The sequence below is a fragment of the Micromys minutus genome (assembly GCF_963924665.1).
Source record: "Micromys minutus genome assembly, chromosome: 13".
Classification (NCBI taxonomy): Eukaryota; Metazoa; Chordata; class Mammalia; order Rodentia; family Muridae; genus Micromys; species Micromys minutus.
This window is the reverse complement of record NC_137982.1, coordinates 8437565-8462945: the sequence shown is the minus strand read 5'-3', so window position 1 is coordinate 8462945 and position 25381 is coordinate 8437565. Positions and strand designations below refer to the sequence as shown.

General features: G+C 48.8%; 1 protein-coding gene across 1 annotated transcript in view; it reads right to left on the bottom strand.

Annotated features, from left to right (window-relative positions):
- EEIG1 (estrogen-induced osteoclastogenesis regulator 1) overlaps window positions 1-11822 on the bottom strand; it is a 30662-nt gene extending 18840 nt beyond the window's left edge. Inside the window, exon 1 of the mRNA XM_080928120.1 lies at window positions 11659-11822. Within this exon, the coding sequence (XP_080784246.1) occupies window positions 11659-11804 (146 nt within the window). The 5' untranslated portion in view covers window positions 11805-11822. The remainder of the gene's footprint in view (window positions 1-11658) is intronic.
- Between the last annotated feature and the right edge of the window lie 13559 nt (window positions 11823-25381).

Here is a 25381-nt window from a genome sequence, read left to right as displayed (position 1 = left end):
GGACTCCAGTCATGGGGACACCTTCACCCAGGCCTATCCTAAGTGCACTCCCTATCTGTGCAGACAGGACTGGGTCTATACGTGTGGTTGGAATCAATGAAGGCCTTTGTCTCCCAGAGCCAAGTGGAGGCAGAACATCTGTACACTAACAGTTGTCTCCTGTGCTCGGAGATGGTACTGAGGATCTAACAACTGAATGAGAGATCTCTGTAGTCTATTTCCGTAAAGCCAAGCCTTCTCATACTACTTCCAGGTAGGGGCTTCCCAGATGTGGCTGCACCCTGTTCTCTACAGAGTCTACGAAGTCAGGGATCATCATTATTACTGATCTGCTACCCAGGTGCTGCTGCTGCACATAGGATTCCCCCATGGCCCTTTGAACTTCTTAAGGTGACAAGAAAATCAGGAGTCGCTTAACCAGAGTCACCTCTCTTCACAGCCTGGCACTGACTCAGACCTGTTTGCCAAGTTGTGCTCAGCAGCTACCCAAGATTCCAATCACAGGACAGAGGACTCAGGGTCAGATACCACCATGAGGCCCTGACTCACAGGGCTCCGCCTCCTCCATAGACACCTGAGACTCTGCAGACTCAAGACCAATCCTGGGCCAACCACTGTCACTAACCACTCATATTTACTGAGCACTTACTAGGCTGAGTGGGCCCTGTCCAGACACAGGCCCCACACAAGGATAATCTCATCCTTCTTGAACCACGATGCCTTTCAACTCTACTCAGGTGCTATCGTGGATCTTGCCTTGGGCCTCTTTTGTTCAACAGTGCCATGTGATGGGTCTGTGATAATGGCTGCTACAGAGGATGCTTTCTGTAACCCCAAGTCCCAACTACTGCCCAGTGAGAGGCTGTCTTGCCTACATCCAATATGGGCCGGGTCAGCTTCACAACACAGTCCAATTTTCCCATTATCCTTTTGGCAAACACAAACCCTGTTAAGAACTACTGAGCTTAGGCTGTCTCTTCTTGGGACTTAGTGGAGCACACCAGTCAAAGGTTTATCCCAAAGACAAGGTTTGGAGCCAAGTATAGTAGTACACATCACTTATCCCAGCTCTCAAGAGTCAGAAGCAGACAGATCTTTATGGGATCCAGGCCAGCCAGGTCTATATAATGAGTTCCAGGCATCAGGACTACATAGTGAGACCTTGACTCAAAGCCAACAACAAAAGGTGAGGGAACTGGGCAGTGGTGGTGCTCACACCTTTGATCCCAGCACTTGGGAGGCACAGGCAGGTGGATCTCTGTGAGTGTGAGGTCAGCCTGGTCTACAGAGTGAGTTCTGGGATAGCTAAGGCTACAGAAAGAAACCCTGTCTCAAGAAAGAAAAGAAAAAAGAAAAGCAAGCAAGAAAAAAAAAATGACTCTTACTCTTTTGCCCTCTTGCTCCCTTCCTCCTCTGTTACCCACTTTGTCCCTCCTTTCCCCATTCCCTTCCCCCTTCTCTCTCCCTCTACTTCTCTACTTTTCTTCTCTCTCTCTGCTCCTACTACCGTACCCTCTTAACTCTCCTCCCCATGCTCTGAATAAACTCTATAAAAAAAAAAAAATAAAATAAATGAGGTTTTGGAGTTGGTGTAAATTTAGTAGCAAAACCCCATCCCTTCTATGTTTGGCACTTCTGAAACAGTATGTTTACAAGCCCCAGTCAGAGACCACAGTATCAAGGCCAGGGCAGTGAGTGGCTCAGTAATAATTACAGGGGTTTCAACAGGTGAGCCTCAGGAAGAAAGAAGAGCAACTGAAGAGAGAAAGGAAAAAATAGGATCCTTTCCTTTTATGCTTCCAGCCCCAGGTCCCTTCCAACTACTGTTCTGCATGGAAACTAACAATGCCTGCTTTTACTGAACATGCGCTCTGAGCCACAGGCCATGATGGGTAAGTAACAGGTTCACCATGGCATCCAGGTACCATGGAAGAATGTTTTGACACCCAGTGGTCTGGTGGTAACCTCAAGAGCCCACAAAGCTTTCAAACTGCTAAGCTCCATCCAGAGCCCAGAAAGCCCTACTCTGCTGGGGTTCCAAGTGACAGAAGGAAAATCCCCAGACCAAGACTGCCTGCAACTGCCAAGATGAACCACTGCCTCGTAAACAAGAGCAATGCTCATCGGGTTGGAATGGTTCAGGCTGGCTTACCAGAAAGACACAGGAAAAGCCCCAAAAGATCACTTTCAGACTTCCAGGCACTCTTGTGTTTGTCTTGAAAGCTTTGGTGCCCACCTAGAGCCCAGAGATATGAACTCCAAGCCTGTTTCTGTGGCAGAGGTGTGCAGCTTACAAGTCCTCAAAATAAAAACACACTGTGTACCTAAGCCCAAACAGAATTCTGCAGGCCTAAAAGGCCCGTACATACATGGCCCCAATTTCAACAAATATAACAAATATAACTGACTGCTCTTAACCACTGAGCCATCTCTCCAGCCCTACCAAGGCAATTCTTATAAGAACATTTAATTGGGGTTGCCTTACAGGTTCAGAGGTTCAATCCATTATCATCAAGGCATGGCAGCATCCAGGCAGATATGGTACTAGAGGAGCTGAGAGTTCTCTACACCTCCATCTGAAGACTTCTAGGAGAAGACTAGCTCTCACATGGTTAGGCAGAGGGTCTCAGTGCCCATCCCCACAATAACACACTCCCTCCAACAAGGTCACACCTCCTAATAGTGCTGGGCCAGGCATATTCAAACCACCACATTTGCCTTGGACCTTTTGTCTGTAGTACATGTTCACTTTACCTGTTGCAGTGTCTTCAGGCAGTCCATGTCAATGGCTGGGAAGATACCCTTTCTGGCCTAACACATTGCCCTCCTGAAACTGGCAGCCCTAAGCAGTTTACCCTAGCGCTACCTTTAGTAGTTCTAAAGTAGAAGTCTGGGGGCTAGAGAAGTGGCTCAACAGTTAAGAGTATTGGGTGTTCTTCCAAAGGACCATGGTTTAATTCCCAGGACCCATGTGGAGACTGACAACCATCTGTAAGTACAGTTTCAGGGGATCTGACACCCTTTTTTGGTCTATGTGGGCACTGTATGCACAGTGTGTACTGCAACTTCAATTTTTCAAATCCTATTTTTAATTTTGGTTCTTAAATACTTTAACCTCCCTTTTAGCCCACCACCCACCAGAGGTAGTAGGAAAGAAAGGATATGGGGGAAGTGGACCTGTTTAGAAATGGTTCTTTGGAACAACTCCTGTCTGTTGTCTGGAAATGAGCGGTTTAGCTCACAGGTTCACAGTAGCAACTCAATCCATTCGCAAACACCTCAGATATACCAGCAGTCTAGCTTGTAGAGTCAGGATAATAAGCATGAATCAGCAGCTGTGGCACTACCTAGTAGATACAGCCAGGCCTCAGCCTCAGAACAAGCAGAAGGGATCCAAAGGGATGCCAGGAGAAGTTCTCAACCATGTCTCTCTCATTCAGCAAAGACAGGAGACCAACAAGAGTTGTACAGCTAGTTCTATAAGCAAGGAAATCAGCCACAGCCATTGTCCGCTGAGTCCTATTTATACCTTACAAACATCAAGGTTTTGATTTTTGTCCTCCACTGGTCTTGTCTTAGCACGGTGTGTTTGTCTCAGCTGACATCGCTCGTCCATCAGCCTTAGTCCATGGAAGTGACAAGAAACTTTGCAGTTCACCACCAGGTTTTTTGGTGAGTTTCTCTCTATGGAGTCCCAACAAATGAAGCTCAACTATATATTGTAAGGCAAACCAATACATGCGTGTTGTTAGTAGAGTCCTTCCTTCATCACGTGTCTTTTCACATGCTTGCTTTAGCGAACATCCTCTCCTGTGTCCACTTCAGGAAAACACTCCTTCACGTGTTTGCCCCAGCAAAACATCATCTGACACAACTGACTTTCCAAAAAACCCCTGAGTTTTCACTTCAGTGTACAGATTTACACTTAGGCAAAACACTCATATACATAAAAAATAGAAGTGAACTGAGAAATAAATAAAATCCAAGTCTGATTGATTCACCCTAGGATCGTCAGCATACTGTCAGGTTCATTCCCCAAGCACTTCCCCTCTTAAGACCCTCCCAAACCAATGAATCTTTCCTGCTCTTCTTCCACAACCAAGCTCCACCTACCCCTCCCCCCAAATCCACATCACTTCCTCAAGGCCTGTCCAACACTGAGTAGGATAGGTGAAGACAGGTGGGTCCTACAGAGGTATACTGCATCCCATAGTTCCATGGATCCAAATATATAAAGTGACCAGAAAACTGCCATAGAACAACCCAGGAAAGTATAAGGCAGGTGCTTGCCTACACATGTCTGCAGAGACCATCCCTGTAACCAAGAAGTGCGGAGAAGAGAACACTTCACATGTGAACAGGGCCCAGTCCCTGTTTTCCTGATACCAGATTGTATACTTCCTCCCTTGGCAGATTCAGTCTATGGTTGCTGCCTAGGCCTGGTTGTGTGCTGAGCAGGTAACCTTGATCTTGCCCTTCTTGATCTTCTGCTGCCCTCAAGTGAGTACCCATTAGAAGAAGAAACAGTCTGCAGGGATAAAACCCTTGGCCATAGTCCAAAGCAATTCAACAGCTGCAAGATCCAACGGTAGTGCCCGAGTTCACTCTTCCTCCCAACCCTGTACAGACATTGATATCCTTTGCAAGTGATACACTCAACTCAGCTAGTGGGCCCTTGGCTGCCTCTCAATTGCAGTCTTTAAGCCCACAGTGGTACCCAGCTGCCTAGTACATGGATAAGGGTTCCCCCTGGCACAGACTGATACTTCAGGCACTGGGTAGAGGGTAGGCTTGGGCTTAGCAGCTGGCTGTAGCCACCACAAAGTCAGCATCAACAACCAGATTGGTTCAGAGCCAGGGGAGAGAAGTCCCAGCCTGGGGCAATGCCAACACACAGCATGAAGTTCAAGGACTAAGATGCAATGGATTCTTTTTGGCCTTGAAGGGCCATAGTCCGGGAAGGAGCTGGATACAACGGATTGGGACTGTAATTCTTTGAAATGAAGGGCTATAGCAGGTAACAAGGACAATAGGCCTGGGAGTAGAGGGCTTCCTAGAATGGCTATTGGGCTGAGTTCCATGTGAAACAGCTGGATAAGGGGGTTGAGAGAAGCAGAGTAACCAGAAAAACAAAGGGCAGGATGTGAGCCACTGAAAGACCTTGGGTTCTCTCACCTACCTCTACTAGGAGACTTATAAACCAGTGCCTGCACCTCTGTAAGAGGCTGTCTGTTTGTCTACCAGGGTACCCAAGCACTGTTTCAGCAGAGCAGGACTAAGGCAACAGGGAAGAAAAGGTATGTGGTCTCAGCAGCAAACCCCAATATGCCCTCAGCTCAGACACTAGGGTATTCCTTACAGTCTCCCACCCCTGCTGAAGGCAAAGGAGCAAGCCTGAGCAATACGTACCCTCTCTTGTCAGCACCACAGTGGTCTACCCTCAGGGAAGTACCAGCTACTAAGAGGCACTTGGCCCAGAGGGAATAAAACACAGTATAACCGAAGTATTCCTACTGTGGACCAGGAACCAAGCTGTCGTCCAACAAACACCATTACTAACTACATCCTCCAGCAACAGCAGTCCTGCTTCAAGGGAGGTGGTAAAACAGAAACCTAACCAGCAGTTATTTCCTATTAGCAGCGCTCCTTCTGCCCACCCCTGAAAAAAGGTGGCTACAGAGCCGAGGGCTACCGGTCACTATCTGGGAAATATGAGGTAAAAGCAGTTTCAGGTCTATCTTCAAGAGCTCCTTCTTCTAAGCCCTGGGTGCCAAAAAACTCAAAGCCAATAGACCACAAGTTTTGCAACCACAACCCTCTGATGACACTAGGTTGGGCAGCTTCAAGCCTACAAAACTGCAGTCTGATCTTTGGGATCACTAGGGCCTGGGACAAATCTAATGTCCCCATAGTTCAAAGCACTAGCCAGGAGAGGTAGATAAAGCGTAGTTGGCTATGTGCCCTCCCACCACACCTTAGCTCCAGGTCTCTTACCGGTGTCTCCCCATTGTTCACAATTTTCTGTGGCTTTTGAAACTGGCTTGCTTTCCAGTTCTTTATATTCCATGTACCAAGTCCCTCAGTTCCTAAGACCCAGAGGCAGACTTACTAGCTGGCACCTAGATGCACAGGCAAGGCCTCTTGAAAGCCAGTCAGAGTTTCCAGGTCACTCAGGGACCTCCCAGCTACTCTCAGGTAAGCAGGGCCTACAGGCAACAATGTTATTGCTGCCAGGAAGCCCCAGCCAACCAGGATTGCCAAGCAAAGGGCAGGCCTGAGGGGCCTTGCCTCTCTACAACCAGATCACCTCAGGTCAGGGATACTGCCAAGCTGCCCTACAGGTGAAGGCACAGCCAAGCTGGCACATGCTAACAGTGTTGCCAACTGGCAGCAAAGGCCAGGTCCAAGCAGTAGCCACATAAAACAGGCTGGGAAGCTTCTTACCAAGGCCACCAGCAGTATGATCTGACTTCAAAGAGAGCCAGGTAACCTGGGCCCACGGCTCAGCTGACCTCTAAGGCCCACTTCTCCCCAATTTCTCCCAACAGTGGGGTTTCTTGCCATAGGTTCCCTGGCCATTGAACTTGCACAGGAAAGACCTTCCACAGGAGCCTCAGGATCCACACTGACAAGAAGAGATACTCAGAACATGCCAAGGACCTAAGAGTATGCCATGGGAGGAGGAAGAGTCCTCAAAACACAGGTGGGGAGGCAATTTCAAAGTCTCTCGTGTTGAATGTTGCCTCACAGCACTATTGTCTGATTTTTCTACTTAAAGGGAACTGAAAATTTGGACTTTTTCATGAGCCCTAGTTTCCAGGAAACCATTGACCACTATGCACCCCTTGAATGCCTATCTCCTCGCACTGTCAAAGTATGGTGCTCTGCCTTTAGGACAGGAAACCCTCCTGTCCACTTTGCCTGCTATCCTCTCCAGTCTGTTCCTTCTTTCGTGTGTGCCACCTCTCTGCCGGGCTAGGTTAGCACTGCCAAGAACCATCACCTTAGTGGGTAAATGATGTCACATTATTCCCCTGCTTCCTGGGCCCCTGTAGGATTCCCAAGACTAAGAACAGTTCCAGTCAGGCAACCTTGCACTTTTGTTTGCTCTAGTCCCTCAACTCCTTCCACAACCATCCTTCCTTGCCTAGACAGACATGCCTTCAAGCCAGGGGTTTCTCTACAAGCTGTTCCTCATCTTCAGCTCAATCCCTCTAAGACTCCCATAAAGTGTTCCTTCCTATGGTGACGGGAAGCTTGGGGCAAGAGATGCAAAGAATCAGAAGCTAGAGAAAACAAAGAAGAACAGATGTCTAAACAAAAGCATTCCGGCAGTTGGTCCACTAGGTTCCACAAGGACCTGCCCCAGATTAGCTTGGCCTACCGGGCATATACTGTAACCACCTAACTGGGAGTTCCAAGGAACAGGACTGCCTAGTCCTGCTCACTCTGTAAGCTAGTTGAAAGGAAGTCTCAGCCAAGGAGGAAGAAAAGACCCATGTTTACAAACTCCCTACCTTCCCAATTTGTTCAACCCACAGCGATCCAGTTCTGAGGGCAATAAATGCCTTACCCAATTTGAGGGTCCTCTTGTATCTTCACACTGCTGCCCCCTAAGGAAGCTCCATTCTGCTTTCTCAGAACCCCATTATCAAGCTATCCCAGAGCACGTCTTGCATGGCTGTGAATCCAGAGACATCCGACAGCTTTCTTCATAGAGGGAGGGTGAGAGAGGGATGAAACCCTGACCAAATATGTGGCTTGGGTAAGAAACAATCAAGCCTGTCTGCCTGCCCCCCCCCCCCCCGCCAGGGTCTGGGCTTGGGCATAAGACCTCCATATGCAGAGCTAACTTAAGATCTCAAAAGTTCCTATGAGTACTCCTGTACGCTGTGCACATGTCTGTGTCATAGAAAGCAGGCAGTGCCTGTGTGATAAGTGGCCAGGCTCTATTTACAAAATAAAACCCCAACTGAGGGCTCAAAGCAGGCCAAGAAAGGACAAGGATTGAGGGAAGGGCCGCTCCAAGACACAGCTTCTCAGACAACATAACACTCAAGTACAGAGCAGGGGGTGGCCTTGAAAGAGATCTTTCTTCTCCTCCTGGCCCCACACACGTTCTTAGTGCTAAGAGGAAAGCCAAAGCCCAGGGGACAGAGGTAAGACTACAGTCTGGCCAACTGTGTCACTTATTCCTCCTATGAAGTAACTCTGGCAAGTCACTTTACTGCCCCAAACTTTGGTTTCCCCATCCACTGGCTAAGGAAACATCTTTCTCTCCTCTCTCTTCTCCATCCTGTGAGGCAAGTTGGTGTTTCCTTGCATGCCTCTCCTCTGACACAGCTACCACATCTATGTGGCAAGCCAAGGGACCAATGCCAGTGAGTAGCAGGGCCCCCTGGGACGTTTGGCATTCTTCTAACCTGAAAGTCACTTCGACACATTAGCGTCTGCCAGAATCACATTTAGATAGGACCTCTGTATCCTCCTGGATACCCTCTAAACCCGGAAAAACCTCCCAGGCACCACTTGGATTATCCCCCTGGGAGGCCTCAGGCAAGGACACATAGCAAATACCCATTGTGCCAAGTGATTGCCTATGCTTGACCACAGTGATTCCTTTAGTCCCACCCTTATAGTCATGGAGACTATTTACCTTGGGCTTCATAAAACCCAGCTCTGTCTCAGAACTGTCCAGCTCCAGACTCTGCTGTACCAACCCACTGAAAGAAGCCTTTGTAGGGTCTGGAATGTCACATGGATCTGTAGTTGCTTCTAACACCAAGGCAGGGCTTTGAACTGGACCTGCTGCAATCAAGTTCTATCTTTGCTACTCTCTGGCTTGATGACATGGGTCAGTCACTTCATGTTCCTGATCTCAGTGTCTTCACCCACAAGTAGGGCAGATGGTCAGGTACTGAGTAGCTCAAAGTCCCTGGCATTGGCAAGCATACAATCAAAGAAACTATGACAAAAGAATTTTCCCCCAGTGCCATTTACTACCTGGTAACCTCTAGCGTGTGGTTTTACCACTTTGGCCAAAGTGCCTCTCCAGATGGCTGGGAGGGTTAGTGGGGATATCCTGCTCACAACACTCAGCACTATGCCTAGCACAATGTGGGCACTAGGAGTCTGGTTGCTGTGGGAACTGCTGCTCCTAAGGGAGTGTCAGAAGATAAGGCTAAGAAACAGCCCCGGGAATCACCTGCAGCACCTATTCCAACTGGGTCAGATGGAGCTGAATACCAGCTGTTACCATGGCACTACACACTGGAAAACACCAGCTAGGAAGCAGGGTGTTGCAGGGGTGGAGCCCAGGGCTGCTGTCAGTCAGTCTGACACCACCCATGCTGCCAACAGCACAGAAAGCCATCCAGAGGTCCCTAAGGTTGGGAAGTTGTGCTGCCAGGATCTAGGCGCAGGATCTAAGCAGGTCCAGTCACCCTAGTCTCTACCCCAACTTATAAACAACAGGGTCATAATAGCACAGAGGTGGCTGAGGCTCCTGCGGTACAGGATCAATGTGGGAGGGTGTGGGCAGAGGAAAAGGCCACCTAAGAGCCTCATCTCCCAGGAAAAAGCCCACAGACACCAAAGCCACTTTAAAGTGGCTTGGGTTCCAACATCACTACTCTCTGCTGCCATATCTACCCAGTAGTACCCAGGTGCCCAGGATCGAAGCACTAAGATTTGGGCCTCAATGCCAGCTCCTTCCTCTTTAGTACCCCACCCCACCCAAAAGAGGCTTTATTCAGGATGTGAACTGGAGAGGGCTGCATGGGCTTGGCTGGGTTCACAGAATCTGTGGCCTCTTGCCAGGCAGAAGAAGGGAAAACAGAGGTGAAATCCAGAGTATGTGTGCTAAGTCCTGGAACTTTCCAGACTTTCCAAGATGTGGGGGCAAGTTGAGGCAAGAGAAAAGCTGATAGGTAGGGTCACAGTGGCTGGCTAAGGGTCTAGGTAGACAAGTCAAACTTTAGCCTGGGCTTGGTACAAATTCCTTGGCACTGTGCTCAATCCCAGCTCACATGCTGATTATGGGGTGTCCCTCCTCCCATGACTTGGGGTTGGAGAAGACTAGGCCCTTTACAATACAGTAATCATAACTACTGGTCATGCACCGTACACTCTCCATTCCCCTCACAACTGAAAGGTGAGTATTACTTCCCCATTTTACAGTAAGAGGAAACTGAGGGTCAGAGACACAATGTAGCAGCTAAAGCCACTGAGCCTTTTGTTTTCACCTCTGTAAGAATGACCCCCCACCACTACCACCAGGTCAGGGTCCCCACCTCTACTGCTCTATGGCACTCAGGGCGTTAAGAGGTGCTAGTGAAACAGGGAACAGAGCACCAGAAGTGGCTGACTCCAGGCCCATTGCTGAGCACAAACCTCTGACACTGTGCCTTTAGGAAGTGAAGCTATAGGGATTACAGACTTCACAGGCATCAGATTGCAGCCACCCCCACCACAAAGGGCAGCCCTTGTACAAATTCCTCAGATAAGCAGCTCTGAGCAGAACAGTAGGCCCAGTACATAGAACTGGCACCACACTCTATCCAGAGATTTCAAAATCTGAATCAGACCACGTAGCTTCTCTTTTCCGAAGGGATTCAACCAACAGGTCTCCCAATTGGCCAAGTCTGGCTGACAACTGCCTCCAGCAAAGTCTCTGGCAACCCATTTACTTCCTCTTTCTGGGGTACCTCTGAGACCTCGGAATATTGAGGCAGCTCTAGCTAACTTGGCCCTCAAGACCTAAGGAGCCTAAGGGACAGGCTAGGAAGGAGATGCATCTCAGGAGCTGAGCTAGGGGCCTATCTACTGCAACTTCCCTCTACAACGCCACTGTAGAAACCTGTATTAAATGGTCTAATGTGCCGAAGAGGGAACAGGAACCCAGAAAGAGCCAGAACCTAACTCCTTTTCCCCATTAGTTGGACTCTAAGGACCTCTGCAGGCAGGCCAGGACTGTGACCCTCGCCATGAGAGTTCAAACTGCAAAAGGCAGACCGGGAACTCAGGTCTCATTCAGCAATAAACTGGAAAGCTGGACCAACCAGGACGGTGAACGACACAAAATCAAACTCGAGAGCTCCTTTCTCAAGGGAAGGCAGTCTCCAGGCAAGGACATTTGCAATGCAAAGCAGTCCAGCTTCAACCAGTGAAGTGCAGTCCCTCAAGAGGGGGCTGGGCAACCCCAAATCCAGCCACTTCCCTCAATCAAATCCAGGGAGTGCCTGGGACTGGGCTTTCCCAGCCAAGGGAGAGCGCCAGAGAACCTGTGGCTGGCCCAAGCTCTTGATCGTATGACAGCCCACAAGGGCCAGCTTTGGTAGCAAGGTGGCCTGGGACACTCCTACTTAATCCCTCAAAGTGCAAATATCATTCAGCTCTCTCCATACAAGTCTGCAAAACGGACGACTTGAAGAATGCATGCAGGACCCTAAAAGGTTTCTGTCTGGTCACCTGCGAGACAAGTGCCAAGCACTCTGCCAGCTCATTCAGACCTAAGTCCTGCCTAGTGCAAATCTTTCCCCAGGCGGGCCCCTTGCCCCTCGGCCCCTAGCTGAGTCTTCCACACTTTGCCAAGTGGCTAGAGCTCACTCATCAGCACTCCCCACCCTCCCCAGCAAACGCTAAGACTTCCATGCCTACCTGGATGACAAGCTGACAAAATCCCCGCCATCCAGCAGCCGGACCTTGCAAAAGAGGACCCCGTTCACGAAGGGGACCGCAGTCAGCTCCTCCAAGGTAAAAGTGGTTTGGAATTTGAATTTCTTTTTCTTCATCAAAAAAGCCATGAGCGAGTTCCCTGAGTCTGAAGCCCGCAGGACCAAAGAGGAAAAAAATAAAGAAAAAAAAAAAAAAGGGGGGGGGGATACTAGAAAACCCCAGGAGTCCTTTCCCGACACCACAACCCCCTCCTCAAAAACACCAGAGCCGGATCCAGTCCAGATGGCGGCGGAGGCTGCAGGCAGGAGAGGATCTGAGTATCGAGCCCCAGGTCCAAGGGATCAGTCCTGTGAGCCCGCTGCTTTCACCCTCTGGGGACCCGGGCTCCACCGGCATGTAAACAGCGAGGTGCGGCCCCAGCGGCGGGGGCTGGCGTGGAGGGCGGCTCGTGAGCGGGCAGCAGCATCCCGAGCCGCGGGGCCCGGCAGACCGGTGAGACTGAGACGGCCGGGCGAGCCGCTGGAGGCCCGGGCTGCGGCCCCGCCTTCGCCCCGCTGGCTGCCGGGGGAGGTGCCCGGGCGACGCACACGCCTCCGCACCTGGCGCACCGCGGCCTGCGCAGGTGAGGCCCGGGGAGGCGGAAGCCACCTCAGCGACTGCCCGGGCTCTGCGGGGACCGCTCGGGGAGGCTCTGCCGGGCGCGGAACGTGTGCCGGTCTGCCTCCAGCTCAGTCCTGGGACCCACGCTGCGCCTGCCTCTGAGGCGCCTTCCGACCCGGCCGGAGGGCTTCTGCCTCGGTTAGCACCGCTGCAGCACAGCGGCGCCGTCACCCGCACCTCCGGACGCAGCCGGCAGAGCCCGACACGGCTCGGCGCTGCTCGGAGAATGCCGAAGCCTCGGCGGGACCGCCCGCGGAGCCGCGGCGGAGAGCAGCAGGGGCGGGGCGCGTGAGGCTCACAGCCAACCTGCGATTGGACGGCCCAACTGTACGAACACGAATTTCTATTGGCTGGCAGTGGCGTGGGGCGGGGCTCGCGGAGGCAGAGCCAGTTGAGGGAGCTCGGATTGGAGCGCTCGCGGAGCTGAACCCACCTCCTTGAGAACCGCGGTGGGGGGTGGGGGACGGGGAGGCGGTGGGAGGTCGCGGGGTGTGGGGGCCGGCGCTGAAAGAACGGGAGGAGAGCGCGAGCCCAAGAAAAGGAGAAACAATGACTAGGGGAAACAATCTGGAAACTAGGGCTAGAACGGCCTGCCCGGATCCCGCCAAGACCTGAGCTCGGTGAGCAATGAGGCAGGCTGAAGGGGTAGCACCTCGTTTCTCAGGAAACAATCGCAGGGGTGTATCAAGACCTACGCAGGTCTTTCTCGCCTCTGAAAGTGACAAGCGTCTGCCCTGGCGTTGCGGCTTATGAAGATCCATTGGAGCCCAGCAGCCTTGTGACTCAGCCTGCCTCGTTCCAGGCTGTTATCTAAGGCTTTTATTTGCAGTTTCTCCGATAGTTACGGCAGAGGACACCTTGGGGAGCCTTGTACTTCTCCAAGCCTTTTGTAATTCTTTTTATCCAGGCCGCCAGTGTTTTAGGGACTCTGCCCTGAGTCAGGCGGACACTCAATGGAAAGATTGGTTCACAGAAGTAGCTCCAGTCTGCTGAAGAGCTCTAGTAGGGAAGGTCAGAGGAGGCGTGGACTTTTGGATTGGGAGGAAACTCGGGGTTCTGACACAAAGCAGTCCAAGCATCAGGGTACAGGCAGTAGCAGCCACTAGAGGCCTGCTGGCCAGGCAGCATGATACTCAGAAAGTTTTGAGCACCATTCTCTTTTTAAGAGAAAAGCAGATTAGGCTAGAACCTGGCACAGTCTTGCAGATCAGAGCAAAGAAGGAGCCATCGCCTGTTTTTGTTTTTGTTTTGTTTTGTTTTGTTTTTTTTTTTTTTTTTTTTTTTTTGATTTTGGTAGTGACTTGCTTGTTCTGGCATCATAACTTGGAGGAAAGAAAATGGGGAATGGGTAAATGAGAGGCCATTTTTGATCGGGGCAGGAGATAAGGCCTGCTGGACTTCACTGTGGAAGATTAAAGGGAGTTGGGATGATTGGCATTTGAGATGCAAATTCTATGCAGGCCCTCATGTTTAATACCATGCATGATATCATGTTTGAGCATGTGAATGAAGACTTTAATTTCTGAGTTTACATTTCAGAAGCATGGGTAGCAATCTCTCCTCTTAATTAATTGTCCCATAATGTAGAAAACACAGATTGGAGAAAAACGGTCCCTCCCTGATGTAGCTAGACCTCTCCTTCTAAAAGTGAGGAAGTAGAGGCCTGAAGGCTTTGTCTTTTTAAAATTAAATTACATTTGTTGAAATGATTGGGCACATGGACTCGGTGCAGTAGAGGACAGAGAATAACTTGAGTTCTCTTCTACCACGTGGGTCCCAAAGATTAAATTCAGGTCATCAGACTTGGCAGCAACACTTACCTACTGAGGCTTTTTGCCAGCTCTGGCTGTGTTCAGTTTTTGTCTTGTTTGTGTTTTAGAGTTGGTGTCTCCTATGTCTTTAGCCCAGGTTGGCCTCAAACTTAATGTGTCTAGGGATGATCCTTTTGTCCTTACCGAATAAGCCTTAGGATTATAGGCTTGTACTTCCACACCACACTTGGCCTAGAGGGCTTAAATTCTTTGGCTAGACTTTCAACCTTTCCCCAAAAGGCCTGCTTCCTAAGGGAAGAGCCTGTGGCCCCTAATGAGATATCTAAGAAGTCAGCCAACGATGTCTGGAGGCCTAACTGGATCCTCGATTTCAACTGTAATCTCAGGCCACTCCAATAGTTTTGTCACCAGGCTTGGCTCTAATTGGTTCAGTGCAGCCTAAAGGTCTCTTCTAACAGGACCAGACACAAGAGTTGGTGTGACACGGAATACCTACTGTGTTTTCAGGCCAGAGTGAGTTCCTGGACAGGCAGGGCAACACAGAGAAACCAAAAGAAAAAAGGACCAACAGGGGACTCAGTTTGTGACCCTGAGGCGTGGGATCCGTGGATGGCAGTGGGGTGTAAGGTGCACTATAGTGAGGACTGAGTGCTTAGGGGTCAGCAATACTGAGCTAACAGTACTGAGCTAACAGTACTGAGCCAACAGTACTGAGCCACATACCATGGGCTGTTTGTGGAACACAGCTTGGGTAAAGCTTTGCATGTGCAGGAAAGAATGTTGAAAAGCTTCTTCCAAGAGAGGCTAGCCTTGGCTGCCCTTCCTCAACACCCCAGTAAAAGAGACAAGAGTGGAAAGTAGGTTAATCCTAGGACTCAAGAGGCTGAAGCTAAAGGATCCCAGCAAGGCCAGTCCTATCTCAAAAAGGAAGCTGGCTAGGCAGGAAAGGAACCTCAAAGGAGACAATCTTAAGACTTTTATACCTCTAAGCTGTCATTTCTCCCCTTGGGACTTTTCTTTAGGCAAAAGAAAAAAATTTGCAGCCTATTTTAATAAAGGTTCAACCTCTTCTCTAGCCCACCACCCAGCAGAGCCGGTGGAAGAGAAAAGTTACGAGGATATGGGGAAGTGAACCTGTTTAGCAATACTTTGAGGGAGAGCTTCTTTGGCAGCAGTTTGGTCCTGTGGCAGACACCAGACACAAGTCAGCAGCTGCCGTCCAGTCCTCTCAGCAGGCAGACACCACACATTAACCAGCAGCTGTAAGTTCAATCCTCAAGAAACCTGCATGGCTGCAAGACAAGGCTGGAAGTGGCAAGATGCTGTAGAACTTCACAAGAAGTTCTCTGGTGAGTTTCTCTCAGGCACAACCACTAGAGGAGCTCAACAATGCTCTGTAAGGCGAACCAATACATTTGCGCTCTTAGCAAAGAATAGCAAACCAGAATACCGCTCCCATTGTCTGTGGGCTTCTATTTATACTCCTTCATCCTTTCACCTGTGTGCCTGAGATAAACATCATTTGACATAACTGACTTTCTAAACAAATCATAAAGTTCCCGCTTTACTTTTCTAGAATATTGTGCCTATGAAAAACGCAGAATTAGAAAGATAAGGGGATCTGAGCAAGTGTCTGTGGGAATCTGTCCAGCAGTTCATGTTCCTCCAATGCTCAGTTCCCAACCTTTTACTGCCCCACCTTGCTGAGGCCTCCATCAGATGAATTAGGAACCTGGCAGGACCATCTTAGGCAGATAGTCTTGGGGGAAAGATCCAGAGAGACTGTCTGAGCTGGAGACTGTTCAGGTGCAGTGGCTCAGGGACACCTCTCAGAGCTGTCATCTCAGCTGAGACTTTGGTTTGTTCAGAGAACCCGGCATATAAAGCACTGGGGGCAGAGGTGTTTAGGGTACTCTGACTAGACCAGAGTAAGAAGGAGCAGGAAAAGGGTTGAGGCAGGCAGGTCGCTAATTACAAAGCCTCTTAAGGGCCTAAAAGTTTAGATTTCACTGTAGTTCCAAAGGGGACTCAGATGGTGGTGACACACTTCTGTCATCCCACCACAGACGGGCAAGAGCATTTCCACAGTTGGGGGTCATCCTGATCTACATAGCAATTTCCAGGCTGGCCAGGGCTAAGTAGCAAGCCACAGGGACACAGACTGGAGACTGAAGCTAGTCCTATGAGTAGAGACAGAATGATGGGAAGAGAAAGGGTGACACACTTCACAGGAAGCACCAATAGATAGTTCTTGTAGTGTTGTATTAATATTCACTGGGGTGTTGTGCCGGCAACAGCTGGAGAGGTGCTCTAGCAGGAGAAGCACTCGCTGTGTAAACCTGGTAGCCTGAGTTTGAATCCCAGGAACCATCATGGAGAAAAAAAACTGACTCCTAAAAATTGTCCCGTTGGTGTTTGAAATGACAAGCTACAGAGCTTTGGAACTGCCTGGAAGAAGAAGGTGGAAGAGAGAGAGAGAATGTGCTCCTGGAGTTAGGCTGACGTGGAGATCAGCCACATGGCCTACAAGCGCCCATAGGGTGGAAAGGCGAGCTTTAGACAAGCAGAGAAGCCCCGTGTGTTAGGAAAAGTATGTACAGAGAACAGGTCAGATGAAAAAAGGGCCAGGTAGGCAGACTTGCAAAGCTGCATGGCTGTACCTGTAAAGTGATTGTCAAATACATTTTATGTTTATATGTGTGTGTGTGTTACCCGCATGTACATCTGTGTGCCACATTCATGCCTGAGGAGGCTAATAGAACACGTCAGATCTCCTGAAATAGAAACGGAACTGCAGATGGTTGTGAGCTACCATGTGGGTACTAAGAGTTAAACCTGGGTACTCTTGACCACTGAGCCACCTCTTCAGTCCCCCAAGCAAAAATGTGTTTAAAGTTACTCGGAGTCCTGGTTAAGACTAGAGAGTCCCTCCTGCTCTTGCTCTCTTCTCTTACTCCTCCTCCCTTACCCTCATCCCCCTCTCTCTCCATTCCCCTCCCCCCTTTCTCTTATGTGCTCATGACCGGCCTGTATTCCTCTTCTCCCCGTTTCTCTGTCTCTACTACCCCCTCAACTCCCCTTTCCATGCCCTAAATAAACTCTATTCTATTTAAAAAAAAAAAAAAAAAAAAAAAAGACTAGAGTGTCCTAGAAGGACTTCCCACATACTGAACACACCTTCTGAGGTGTTCTTGATTAGATTAGAGGTAAGTGAAAGTCAGCAAGTGTTCAGACTTGGGACGGGAGTAGACAAGAATGAAGAAATGACCACAGCCTTTGGAAGAGAAGGGTAGCCAGAGGAGGCAGGGCAACCTAGAGAACCTTCACCTTCGTTGCTGATGAGGTTTTTTTTGTTTTTTTGTTTTTTGTTTTTTTTTTTTGTTTGTTTGTTTGTTTTTTTGTTTTTGTCAACTTGGCACAAGCTGGAGCCATCTGGGAAGAGAGACCTCAGTTGACAAAAGCCTCCATCAGACTGGCCTGTAGAAAAGTCTGTAGGACATTCTCTTGATTAATGATTGATGTGGGAGGGCCCAGCCCATTGTGGGCAGTGCCACTCCTGGGCAGGTAGTCCTGGGTTGTAGAAGGAAGCAGGTTGAGGAAGCCATGGGGAACAAGCCGGTAAGCAGGGTTCCTCCATGGTCTCGGCTCCAGGTTTCTCGTCTGCTCTGGTTCCTGCCATGGCTTCCCTCAATGGTGAAGTGTAAGCCAAATAAACCCTTTCCACCACAAATTGGTTTTAGATATGGTCTTTATCACAGCAACAGAAAGCAAATTAATACACCGTCTCTGTGATGCTGTTGCTAGCTCTGTTCCTTTATAGCAGGAAGTGCACAGAGTCAAACACCTCACCCACAGAGTTCTTTTATCTAGCTCAAAGCCTGCCACAGAAGACATATTTCAAAACTATGACCAGATGTATGTGTATGTGGAGATACAGCTGACGGCTGCATTGTGGGTACATGCACGGATGATGTGTGCACAGGTACACGGGTAGCTGGATGAATGACTACACTTCTGCTCCTCAAAATAATCATACAGAATGATAAGGATTCATTGGGATAGACAGATGGCTTAATGGGTAAAAGTGTTCACGGTACAAGCTTGAAGAAATTGCTCAAAGAGTTCCACACACCAGCCTACCCAACAAACAGGATCCCACATCGGGGGGGAAAAAAAAAAATGCAGATTTTTTTTTCTTGTTTGAGACACTATGCAGCCTGGTTGGCCATGTACTTGCTGTGTAGCCCAGAGTTTTCTCAAACTCATAGCAGTCCCTCTGCCTCGGTATCCAACGAGCTGGGTTTATAAGCATGTCACAGCACCCAGCTCTTAAAATTCCTTTTCACAAATGACCGAACTGTAATCCTTCCATGTGTGTGGAAAGGTACGTATACAAACCAGCAGGCTTCCATAATGAGTTCTAGGCCTGTCAGTGCTACAGAGACTCTGCCTACAAAAACCAAGACAGCCCTGCACACTGTAAATTATAGGCAGATACTGGTAGGAAGGGGAAGACCTCCAGGACAAGGATTATGTTTTGTCCCCTGCTCCATCCGGGGTGCTCAGGATGTCCTGTGACGGCAGGTGGCATTAATGGGCTCCTGAGAGAGAGCTGGAGGAGGCCACTGTGTGCTGAAGTTGGAGTGGAAGGTGGCCATGGCTCTCATACAACGTATTAAAGGACAAACTTGTTTTTGTGAGGAAAACTAAGAGCTGTTTGTGTGAGCATAGAAAAGGATCTTGGAGGGATACACCCAAAAGTTTGTAAGCAGAAGCTTCCATCAGAGGAGAGACTTTGAAAAGCTGTTTACTTGAGGGATCCTTCCTGGCTCTTCTGGGCAGGGGTGTGGCACAGTGGTAAGGCATTACCTCGCATTTACTTAGTGCGTGGAAGCTGAGCTCCAGCACCACACACACACACACACACACACACACACACACACACAGTTTATTAGAAGAAATTGCCCTCGTTTGATTTTTATATTAGAATGAGTTATATTTGAGACAGGAATTTCCCCCCTCCCCCAGCAGCAGCTACCCTCAAACTTGCTATGTAGCCAAAGATGGCCTTGAACTTCTGATCTTCCTGTCTCTACCCACCCCCCAGGTGCCCAGATGACTGGCATGTACCACCAAGGTCCAGTTTATTTGGTGCTGGGGATGGAACTTATGACGCCACATGCTAAGCAAGCACTCTACCCCCAAACCTGAATTAGTTTTTGCCATTTAACAATATTGACTATAAGAATATTATAAAGAAAATTTCCTCCATATTTCTGCCTTTCTCTAGATAAAGAGCCAAGTTCTTAGCCTGGTGTTTAGGCCTTTTAGAAACAACTGCGCCTACCCTCTGCCTGCCTCCCTCAGACCCCCACTGTCCATCTGATAATACCACTTAATGTCTGGAACTAGCTCCTGTCTCCAAATCTCATCGCTCCCCCTCTAAACCAATGCTCCTGACTCTGTAGCCTCAGGGTACCAAACGCCCACATGCACTGAAAATGAGAACCTAGGATCCCCTTTACTCTCCCCCACTCCAGGGTTAGAATGACATCTGGCTATATTGAAGGAAATAAATGGAGGCCCTGGGGTGGGGGAAGGGAATCATCAAGGGAGAACCAGACACAGGAGAAACCAAGGCAGGCACAATAAATGTCACTTGCTCAAATCCCCTTGAGAGTAGCTACCCAGTTGGCCCAGGCTCTCTGTCACCTGACCCTCCCGGCACAGAGCCGCCTTCATACAGCCATGCTACGCCAAGCAGCCTTCCCAGTCCGGCTTGCCAAGGGCTGTTCGTGCTGATTCACTGGTGACTGGACTCCAATTATTTGCAGAACCAGAACAGCAGTGAAGCCACCAAAGCAGCTGACCAAGGACATATTGATTTGTCCTGGGCTCCTTGCTGTCATCAGAGCCAGTCACACAGAAAGATAAAGACTCCAAAGAACTCGCCCACAGCAGTTCATCCTGCTTAAGCCTCCCACGGCCAAGTCCACAATCCTTAGGATAATCCGCCAACTCTGCCTTTTCCAGCCCAAGCCTGACCATCACTCACCAGGGAGTCATGGTTCATAGCACGAGACCTGGAGTCAGCCATCCTGTGTTGGGCCCAAGGCTTACTGAGTCAAAGGACATTTACATATTGACTCTTGAGCTCTTGAATGATGCCCCAAGCTGCCCACTAATTGGGCACAATGCCATTAACATGCCCCACCAACTTACAAGACCATTCACATTCCCATATGTCTTCAGTCTTTTCTGACCTGTTGAACTAAACAAGCAAGAACAGAATTTTTTTTTTAGCTATTTGTATTCCTTCCATAAATTGTCTATTTCCATTGTTTCTAAACTGAGATATTGTGTTCTTAATTTACCTACAGTGGCTTAGTAGATACAAATGCCAATCTCTGTTACATATGTATTAAAATAGTGCTCTCACTTAGTAAATTATATTTAGATTTGGTTTAGTATTGTTTCGCCTCATAGGAGCTACAGCATAGAGTAATACTATAGGGTAGGGGCTCAGAAGACCCTATGTGACTTGGGTCAGCTCACTCCAGCTCTCCCTCAGATTCAGTTTCCTTGTCTGTTCAGTAGCATTCACAGCATTTTGGATTTGTGAGTATGCATAAAAGCCTAGATCTGATATGGCAAAAAATGAAGTTTGCTGTATTGTGGGTAGTTAAGGCAGGCTTCTCTTAGGAAGTAGCAGAAGTCAGCTCCAGGAAGCAGCATTGTTGGAGAGGAGACAGCTGGCTCCTGACAGGAGAAAAAAAAAGTGTAAGAGGTCAGAATCTTCTAGAGGGATGGGCAAGGCTAGCAAGAAACACAGCCTGATTCTGCATTTTGACCTATATAATGGAGAGCCATGGAAGGTATCATTGGAAAGACAGTAAGCCCAAACCCAATCCATGTGGCCTTTGCCTTCCCACAGGAATCAGAAATGTATCCCCATTCACCTTTCCTCTCTCTACCTGCTGCTGGGTCTCAAAACACCTCCTGAGTACACATGTGTCTGGAGTTGCTTTCTTTCTAAGATGTGCCCCGAGTTCAGATACCAGCCTGGCCACTCCTTGACCTTTAGGCTTCAAGGAAATCATTAACCTGTTTCACCTTCCTCTGTCCTCTCTGGAGAAAGAAGATAAGGACATGTCTTTGCACAGTTACATAAGGTACCAGAGAAAAGGGCATGAGACAGAGACGCCCAAGAAGTGGAATGGAGACACCCAGAGACTGGGAGGGATGGGCTGGCTGAGATCTCTCTTAGGCAGTGTATCCAAAGGCTAGGCTACCTCTAAAGAGGCCTGTTTATTCTAGATGAGTCTTCTGGATCTTTCTAAACTCCTGCCCAGAGACCAGATGCAGGCTGCGGGCATGGAGATTACATAACCTGGTAGGACCTTTCACCCATTGATGAGGGCTGTGTGCACCATGGAGAAGTACTCCAGGGTCACCGCCCTGTCCTGAGACACCTGCACACACAGCCCTGCAGCTTTCGCTGAGCTCTGCGTATTTGCGAAGTTCTTAGTCATACTCCTCAGACCGCAACTGCTTTTAAAGGTTGGCAGCTTAATGGTGGTGTGTGGTGGTGAAGTACTGGGAAGATAAGAATAGTGGAGAATGGGCAGGGCCCAGGAGCCCCAGGGATGAACAGACACTATGAATATCCTAATATTACTGGCAAACTTTGTGTCTCTCAACTCTGGGATGTGACATTCCTGAGCTTCAGTTTTCTCACTTGTGAGATAGATTTTGTGGCCATACTGGCTGTGTGGATCTGACAGTGTTCAAAGAGCTTAACCATTTATGATGTAGGATATACTTTCTGCATTATAGAATACATACATACATACATATATATATATATATATATATATATATATATATATATATATATATATATATATATATATATATGAATGACAGGATTTTATAGATGCCAGGCTGGCCTAAAACTTGATACACAGCCAAAGATGACCCTGAGGCCCTGACCCTCCTGCTGTTGTTTTCCTGTTACAGATGTGTGTACCAGATGTGCACCACTGCCCTTGGTTTATGAGGAGCTGAGGATCCAGCCCCAGGCTTTGTGCATGTGAGGCAAGCATTCTACCAACTGAGGTACAGCCCCAGCCCTGCCCTCGCTGCTACAGAATGTGGTTTCTACTCCTCTGACCTTCCCCCACGTCTGATGGATGGATAGGTTGATGCTTGTTCCAGGGTCTGTGCTCTGATTCCACCTCTCAGGTCCAAACTCTGTGCCTAGCCTCCTCCTCTCTCCAGTCAGTCAACAAGGGTCTCTTCAACTTCAGACCCTGCCTCTGACACTGAGCAAGCTTGGGCAAGTTGCTTAACCTCTCTCTGCTTCCATTTTGGAGTTCTAAAATATTAACCATCCTAATGGCTATTTTGAACGTGTTTGTGAGAAGTGAATTAAAAATGGAGGGCTGGAGAGATGATGACTTGGTAGTTAGGAGCACTGAATACTCTTCCAGGGGAACCAAGTTCGGTTCCCAGAACCCCTTTGGGAGATCACAGCTGGTGTGGCTCCAGTTTCATGGGATCAAACACATTCTTCTGGCTTCCACAAGTACCACATACACATGGTGTACAGACATAATTGTGGGCAAAATACCCTATGCATAATAAAAAATAAATAATAAAAAATGAAGTACCCACTGTGTGTGTTAGGTGCTGTTATAGTCACTGGTAGAGAAAGATGAACCATAGACCCGAGGTTTGTTAACGGCAAGAGAGACTCAAATCTGCCCCAGTGATAGAACCCAAGGCAGCATGCTGTCGGCCACCCTGCTGTAACTGAGTACACCCTCTCCCATTGAGGCTAAACGAGGCAGCCTAGTTAGGGGAATGGGAGCCACAGACAGGCAACAGAGTGAGGGACAGCCCTGGTCCAGTTGGGGGACCTGCATGAGGACAAGCTGCACATCTGCTACATATGTGCAGGGGACCTGGGTCCAGCCCGTGTCTGCTATATATGTGCAGGGGACCTAGGTCCAGCCCGTGTAAGCTACATATGTGCAGGGGACCTAGGTCCAGCCCGTGTCTGCTACATATGTGCAGGGGACCTAGGTCCAGCCCGTGTAAGCTACATATGTTCAGGGGACCTAGGTCCAGCCTGTGTAAGCTCTTTGGTTGGTGGTTCAGTCTCTGGGAGCCCCAAGGGTCCAGGTTTGTTGACTCTATTGGTCTTCCTGTGGAGTTTCTATTCCCTCCAGGTCTCTCAATTCTTCCTGCAACTCTTTCACAAGACACAAGACTGGGTTGTACCCTAGAGGGCCTCCTCCTTTTCAGAGGAAAAGGGCATGGGGGAATGGGAGAGGGGTTTGTAAGAGGGACAGTGGGAGGAGTGGGAATTGGATCGGGAGGTAAAGTGAATAAATAAATTAATTAATGGAAAAAAAAAAAACAGGAAAGGATCTGTTGTAAAGCCAGCTACAGCTACAGATTCATGTTCCCATTTTGCAGAAGGAATAAAGGCCCAGTGAGGCTTACCTCCCGCCTGCCTAGGGCCTTACAGCAGGAACCAGAAAGTAACCACAATGGAACCTGGGATATTAAGGGATAATTGTTAAGCCAGGAGTCAGGAACCCTGAAGCTCCCAGAGGCCAGGGGCTTTCCTTATTAAGATAGCCTGCGGCTGGGGCTTAGCAGAAACACCCAATTTGCAGTGGATTCATCCTCTTCCCCTGCTTAGCATAACTGGACTTTACACTACACTGGTCACTTAGGATACTGCCCAGAAGTTAAGCATGGTGGCTTCATGGAAGCCTTCCTGCTTCTCCTGGTAACCCCATGGGGAGGAAAGATGGGGAAACTGAGGTACAAAGAGGTAGCACTGTGCCCATCACGCCAGGGGAGTCGCTGATGCAGCTGACTTCGAATCCAGTCTGTTCCAGTCTGGAGCTTGAGCTGTTAACCAAAGCGATAGGGGATGTAACTCAGTGAGGGAGAGAGAGCCTTTACCCAGCATGCCCTTGTTTGATCTCTAAACAAGGTCAGATGGGAAGAAGGAGAATGCGTAGAGCTGGCGAAATGGCTCAGCAGGCAAAGGCACTTGACACAGTCTCACGACCTGAGTTCCATCCCTAGGTCCTTCTTGGTAGAAGTGGAAAACTGACCTCCAAAAACTAGCCTCTGACCTCCACACGGGCACAATTAAGTACACACACAAATAGAAATGATATTTTTATTAGGGTTTTACTGCTGTGAACAGACACCATGACCAACATTTAATTGGACCAACTTACAGGTTCAGAGGTTCAGTTCATTATCATCAAGGCAGGAGCATGACAGCGTCCAGACAGACATGGTGCAGGAGGAACTGAGAGTTCTACATCTTCATCTGCAGGCTGCTAGCAGATACTGGCTTCCAGATAGCTAGACTGAGGGTCTTAACGCCCACACCCACAGTCACACATTTCCTCCAACAAGGCCACGCCTACTCCAACAAGGCCACACCTCCTAATAGTGCCACTCTCTGGGCCAAGCATATTCAAACCACCACAAATAAAACATATGTCAAAAGTAAAAATCTTGAAACCATGCATACATTACACAAACTCCCCTTTCTGCTCCATACCAGGCTGGCCAGCAGGGTTTCATACCATGCTTTTGGGGTTTTATCTCCTCTGAGTAGCTCATCTAAAAAGGACCATGCGGCTGTTTTCTTTCTGTTCCTGGCTCCATGTCATGATGAGTCAGGGAAATCAGGTCTGACAGAGGGAGACAATGGTAGGGAGATGTGATCAGGCTGGCTTCTCTTCGAAGGCTTGTGTGGGACATTCCCGGCTTCTCTAGATGATGCTGGGGTTTTGACAAGTGTTTAGAGCTGGGTTTTGTGGCTATGAGACCATAATACATAATGAGACCTGAACCTGTCTCCTGGGTCCTCTGCAAGAGCAACAAGTGCCCTTAATCACAAAGCCATCTCTCCAGCCGCCTGGTACTGTTTTGTGAATTTGTGATTTCAAAAAGTGTTTATTGGGCCCAATTGATCTCTTTTTTCTTTGTTAACTTTGATGTCATAGCCGGGTTGTTGTTCATGAGGTTTGCTGCTTTTTGCTTTCTTCTGAGGGTTTTATAGTTTTCAGGTCTAACATTGAGGTCTTGGGTCCATTCTGAGCTAATGTTTGTAACCAGTTAAATACGAATTGTTTTACAGTACCACTCCTTGAAAGGTTGTTTTTTCCTTCTGTGTGATCTCGCCAAACTTGCCAAGATCATTTGGTTGCACTCACGAGGGCTGGCTGCTGAGC